Raw genomic sequence first — 6156 nt, 5'->3', positions numbered from 1 at the left:
AAAAGGAGTCTTGGGCTTCAAGGGTTTTTAAGGCATGGGAACAGGTTGGTTTCAGAAGTATAAGCAGAGTAATGTGTCCTCATCTGTATTTCAGGTGCAGTTACAGATTTAGGTTATGTTCCCCAAGATGCCTGGGGTTCAGTGATTCGCTACTAGAAAAGGCCTTCTGCAACCCAAGGAAGCTATTTTTGTGTTACACTGAAGGGTACGTGACAATTCAGTAAAGGGTCAAAAAGCACAGCATGCAGAGTCCGTCGGACAGTCTTAAGTTGCCCTTTCCCACATACGGTCACGGGACCAATCCCTCTGTGTAAGGCCAATGAAGTATTTCTGGCAAAATTTTTAATTCTCTGGGTTTTAAAAAAACTGTTCTTTATTTGAGACAGAGAATCCAAAGCAGGCTCCAGGCTCTAAGCTGTCAGCACAGAGCCTGATGCGAGGCTCTAACTCACAGGCTGGGAGATCGTGATCTGAGACAAAGTTGGACGCTTAACCAACGGAGCCACCCAGGTGCCTCAGTTCTCTCTGGGTTTTTTTTTTGTGGTTGTTTACTGGTCTCCTTGTGGGGCTTGACAGGGCCTGAGCTGTTCCCCACCCCCTGTAAGTCACATTTAGCACAAACAATGTGATAGGTGCCCAAGGCTGCAAGTAGACAAAGCATTGTTTATGAGGCAGCACTGTGGAAGGTGGAGAACTTAACTGATGTTGAAGTTTAAATTGATTTAAAACTTGTCCCTTCATATTCATATACAGCAAGTACTACAGGGGAAAAATAGACCTTTACCACCTTTCCTCTCAAAGGCATTTTGGTTGGTGCACGTTAAAATTTCCGTGCACGTTCACAGCTAGAGATGGGGAAAGACTACACACACCGTGGGATTGATGCTCATTTTAACACAAGGAATTTACACCTTCCAGTGCAGGGTGTATGTGGCCATCACGTGGGCACCAGCACCAATAATTGAGGAGACACATGTAAGGAACAGTGTTGACATTTTTATTGCACCAGCAAGGTCCCGATGCTTTACTTTTCTCTTCTTCAGCACTCACAGCCAGTAGACTTGGTAGATACTGACTCACGTCCAGGTGGCAAACAGTTCGCAGGGGGAAGTAACGCTACACACCCTGGAAAACCGCTAGTGTGGAAAAGGACTGAAGCTGACCACGCTTCTACAGGTGAGGACACTTGCAGAACTCGGAGCGACCGTTTCAGCTCACTGGGGCGCAGGCCTTACACTGCTAGGGGTACGGAGATCTACATTTGGACAACTGCGTCGTGACAGTTCAGCTGGAAACGACTCCCCAGCCCCATGCATCCGTTTGTTAGACAATGGATGAGTGCATGATGGTGTTGTCCTCCAGGTGTTAAGAAAAATCCAACTATTTGATGGCAACTGTCAAAGTAATTATGCACTGTTGAGTTACATAACCATAAAAAGTAGCCACACGAAGATTCCAACTACGTAAAATTCTAGAGAACACACACAAAAGTGAACAGTCAGCCTGGGAGTCCCGGCAGAGGTTATTCTGTGAGCACATGTACATTAAAAAGTACATAAAAAAGTGCCAACGGTTTACAAGCACATGTGAAGTACACTGCATGCTGAGCACAGGCAGTTCTAGAGGTCTCACAATGTCTGCAAGGCCGTAGCCCCAGGATCCTGGTGTAGGCATCACAGCCCCTCCAGTTTACTGGTCCCCCCTCCACCCCGCATTCCACCAAGTGTTTTTGTACCACAGATGGTTCCTACCTGATGCCTGGAGTCCATGACACCCACCCACCAGACATGATGGCACACAGCTCTCTGTTGGGACCTAGAGCACTGCTCCTCAACCACCCTGAGGCGCTGCGACATCCCAGGTGAGAAAGAGGGGGTTCTTTCAGCTGACTTCAGCTCAGGTTACGATCTTGGGATTTGTGAGTTTGAGCCCCTGCATTGGGTTCTGTGCTGACAGCTTGGAGCCTGCTTTTGATTCTGTGTCTCCCTCTCTCTCTGCCCCTCCTCCACTCATGCTCTCTCAAAAAAAAAAATTAAATTTTTTTTTAAAAAACAACCCATGTGGGGGCGCCTGGGTGGCTTAGTCAGTTAAGCGTCTGACTTTCGCTTAGGTCATGATCTCGCGGTTCGTGGGTTCGAGCCCCGCGTCGGGCTCTGTGCTGACTGCCAGCTCGGAGCCTGGAGCCTGTTTGTCTGTGACTCCCTCTCTCTCTGATCCTCCCCTGCTTACACTCTTTCTCTCTCTCTCCTAGAAATAAATAAAAAACAACCCACGTGGCTCCTCTCAGGGAAACCTCCGGATCTAGACACAAACCTGGACATCCAGGTCACAAGGTTAGTCCCACAAAAAGTGCAGCGCTGCACTCCATCCTAGGAGGCGTTGTGCCCAAAACCAGAGTGACAGCTTCCATCCACACAGGAGCACAGAGTTTGGGGCACAGTTGGAAGACACTGGCAGTGACCAACAGGATGAGGGTCTTGGACAGGTTAGAATACAGCCTAACCCCCTATGCCCCACCCCCACATGCTCGGGGGGGTGGGGGGGGAGCGCGGTCTACAGGGTGCAAACCCTGCTCATTCTAAGGCCTTTCTCCCTTGTGAACTTTCTGGTGTCGGACGAGGTTAGACCTGCGGCTGAAGGCTTTCCCGCATTCAGTGCACTTGTGAGGTCTAGCTGGGCCGTGGAGCGTCTGGTGGTCTGTGAACCCGGCCCTGCAGCTGAAGAGTTCGCCACGGCTCCTGGCCGCGGGAGGGCTCTCTGCAGCATGAACTCTCCGGTGCTGAGTAAGGTGTGTGCTGTGGCTAAAGGATTCCCCACAGTCACGGCACTCGTAGGGCTTTTCTCCTGTGTGGACTCTCTGGTGTTGAGTGAGGCCAAAGCTCTGGCTGAAAAGTTTCCCACATTCATTGCACTTGTAAGGCCTCGCTCCGCTGTGAACTCTCTGGTGCTTAATGAGGGTGGAGCTTTGGCTAAAGAGTTTCCCACATTCGCTACATTCATAAGGCTTTTCCCCAGTGTGAATTCTCTGGTGTTTAATGAGGCTGGGACTTTGGTTAAAGAATTTCCCACATTCGCTGCACTCATAAGGCCTTGTTCCCGTGTGGACTCTCCGGTGTTTAATTAGGTTGGAGTTGGAGGTGAAGAATTTTCCACACTCGCCACATTTGTAAGGCCGTGCCCCCGTGTGAATCCTCTGATGTTCACTCAGGCTGGAGCTTTGGCTGAAGAACTTCCCACAGTCGCTGCACTCGTAAGGCCTCTCCCCAGTGTGGATTCGCTGGTGCCGGACGAGTGTGGGTTTGTTACTGAAGGCCTTCCCACACACGCTGCACTCATAGGGCCTCTCCCCAGTGTGCACTCGGCGGTGCTGGACAAGTATGTGTTTGTAGCTGAAGGTTTTCCCACACTCGCTGCACTCGTACGGCCTCTCCCCAGTGTGGACTCTCTGGTGCTGCGCAAGTCTGTATTTCCGGCAGAAGGCTTTCCCACAGTCGCCGCACTGGTACTGCCGCTGTCCGTGGAGGGGCTCCGTGCAGCTCTTGTCCCCAGGGGGTGCCCCCCCACTGTGAGCGAGCTGGCACTGGAGGCGGCCTGGGCCCGCAGGGCTGGGCGTCCGTGACACGGTGGGGATGGCCCGGCTCTTTGTGTTCCTCCTCCAGTGTCTCTCTTGACTGTGCTGCTTCTGGCGTGGCTCAGGTGTCCCCTGCGGTTCCTGCCCAGGGTTTGTGGCCAGGCTCTCGGCTGGATGCAAACCCCCTGCAGAGCCCAGGCCGCACACCTCCGGGGCGAGGGCCTCCTGGAGGGACAGATCTGCCTTCGCCATACTGGGGTGCGACGCTCCTACACACACTCTCTGCCCAGAAGGTGCCGCCTCGTGCCCTGCTCCGCGCCAACAGCCTGAACGGGGAGGAGGCAGTTTGAGGGAAAGGGCTGCTTCACACGGCAGGGAGGACACACGAGGGTCGCATGCAGTGCAGGGAGGGGAGGCGGGGTCCACAACCCACTTCTCCGGGGAGTGTTGTCACCTGGGCCTTGGCTACTGGTGTTCAAGTATTATCTTAAGGATAGGGGAGGGGCGCCTGAGTGGCTCAGGTCCTGATCTCGCGTTTCATGGGTCTGAGCCCTGCACTGGGCTCTTGACAGCTGGGGGCCTGGAGCCGCTTCGAAGTCTGTGTCTCCCTCTCTGCTCCTCCCCTGCTCACTCTCTGTCTCTCAAAAATAAACGTTAGAAAAAAAATTTTTTAATGGGCACAGATGGACCTCGGGACACATGCAGGGTAGGCCGCGGTGGGCGAGCATCCCAGAAGGAGCGCTGATCTGTGGAGGCCCCGGTGACAGGTGGAAGGCAGGTGAGGGGAGAGGCAGGAGAGCCGCGGACTGCGGGCCAGCAGTGCTGTGAGCCCGGGCCACGTTCCTGTCAGCTCCCAGCCACTTCACATCCTCTCCCTGCTGCCAACTTGGAGTCCTACCCACTCGGTCATGTGCCCAGTGTTCTCCCAGCTCCGGCTGGATGATAAGGGACCTAGAAGATGCGAGTCCTTAAGGCAAACCCGGGAGGGCTAAGTGGTCAGCACAGGCCCAAGGCGGCCAGCCTCAAACCAACCGCAGCAAACAGAAACCTGTACCGAAGGCCGTCCTGATCAGCTGGTGTGGGGGCTGCTTATGAAAGGAGGTGTAGTCTCTGGGCCCAGAACAAACAGGAAAGCCAGGGACCAGCCCGGGGCGCTGGGGGTGGGGGCAGGGCCTTACCCAATGAGGCAACAAGTGCAAAGACCTCCAGCATCACATCCCGGTACAGGTGTCTCTGAGCCTCGTCCAGTAGCCTCCACTCCTCCTGGGAAAAGTACACGGCCACGTCCTCAAAGGTCATGGAGCCCTGTGAATATGGGGACAGTTGTGTCCATGAGCAGCCTCTCCCTGGAGGACCCCATACTGCCCCGAACCCCAGCCCCCGTATTCACTCACTCCCTTCTCATCCGCCCCCTGAGATGCAAGACTCCTGTCCCTTTGCTGCAAGACACCTGAGGGGCCCCAGCATCCTGCCTCCCAGACATAAGCAGCTGCGGCCTAACACTGTCTCTCAAGCCCCTACTCACACACCCCAGTGCCACATCTCATCCCCACCGCTGACCTCAGTCTGTGCATGACCCTGGGTAAGTGCGATAATAGATCCCAACCTCCAATGGAAGAGCCTTCCCCACCGGGCCTTGTTGCTGGTTTAGATCACATGCAGGTCTAAATCCCCTGGGTCCCCTGCTGCTTCTAGGGTTTGTTACGTCCTGGTAACTCTGTGTAAGTTAACCTGATGACCTGAGAGAACCACAGGGCCTGGGTGGGTGCACAGAAGGGGGCAGCAGTACCAGTTCACCTCCGTTACTGCTCTGCTCTCACGGCCGTACCCGGGAAGCTCCGGCCACCACCTGCGGGACTTTCCCTCCCCAGACCTCCCTCTACATTCTGCGTACAGCTGCTCTCCAGCTGTGTCCATCTGCTGTCTACAGCTCTCCCCCTTGGCCCCCCAGGGCAATCCCGCTAGGACCTGTATCAGATCCAGAGCTCTGCCTGGACACGCACACCAGATGTGGGGCTGTGGATGTCCTGAGAGGTGTGTGACCAGCTGTCCACTGGTCACCTCTACTTGGAAGTCTCTGAAACATCTGAGGATCAACATGGCCAAAACAGAATGTGTGATATTCTTAACCAAAAGCTACTTCTACAAAAAAAACATGGAGTCGCCTGTGACCCCTCCACATTAGAAAATCTGCTCAGCCCTGGGGTGCCAGGCTCTCTCTTCCCCTTGCCCACTCTACTCTAAAAACATTTTTTAGATGTTTAGTTTGGAGAGAGAAGGCACATGTGTGCAAGTGGGAGAGGGGCAGAGAGAGGGAGGCACAGAACTTCAAGCAGCTCCGGGCTCTGAGCTGTCAGCACCGAGTGTAAACCCATGAACCATGAAATCATAACCTGACTGAAGTCAGACACTTAACCAACTGACCCACGCAGGTGCGCCTGGTCAGCCCTACTTTAACGACAAACCCAGTAGCCACATGCTTCTCCCACTTCGCCCAGCTACAACCAGTACTGACCGATCTAGAACACTGCATGAGCCTCATTAATCTCCTGGTCTCCCTCTCCCCCACTCTGGGGTGCCGTCTA

General features: G+C 54.2%; 1 protein-coding gene and 1 long non-coding RNA gene across 2 annotated transcripts in view; one reads left to right on the top strand and one right to left on the bottom strand.

Moving 5' to 3' along the window:
• The first annotated feature begins 107 nt into the window (after positions 1 to 107).
• Positions 108 to 1861, top strand: LOC144225806 (uncharacterized). Its single transcript, XR_013333395.1, has 4 exons — positions 108 to 205; positions 387 to 510; positions 1044 to 1176; positions 1741 to 1861. It is a non-coding gene; the product is annotated as an uncharacterized LOC144225806 (long non-coding RNA).
• Positions 977 to 6156, bottom strand: part of LOC144225761 (uncharacterized) — a 27801-nt gene continuing 22621 nt past the window's right edge. Inside the window, exons 3-4 of the mRNA XM_077757031.1 lie at positions 4750 to 4876; positions 977 to 3897 (exon numbers count right to left, since the gene is read on the bottom strand). Coding sequence (XP_077613157.1) covers positions 2579 to 3897; positions 4750 to 4876 — 1446 coding nt within the window. The 3' untranslated portion in view covers positions 977 to 2578. The remainder of the gene's footprint in view (positions 3898 to 4749; positions 4877 to 6156) is intronic.

The sequence above is a fragment of the Crocuta crocuta genome, unplaced genomic scaffold, assembly GCF_008692635.1.
Source record: "Crocuta crocuta isolate KB4526 unplaced genomic scaffold, BGI_CrCroc_1.0 scaffold142, whole genome shotgun sequence".
In the NCBI taxonomy this organism is placed as follows: domain Eukaryota; kingdom Metazoa; phylum Chordata; class Mammalia; order Carnivora; family Hyaenidae; genus Crocuta; species Crocuta crocuta.
Note: the sequence above shows the minus strand (reverse complement) of the source record. Positions and strands in the feature narration are given on the sequence as shown.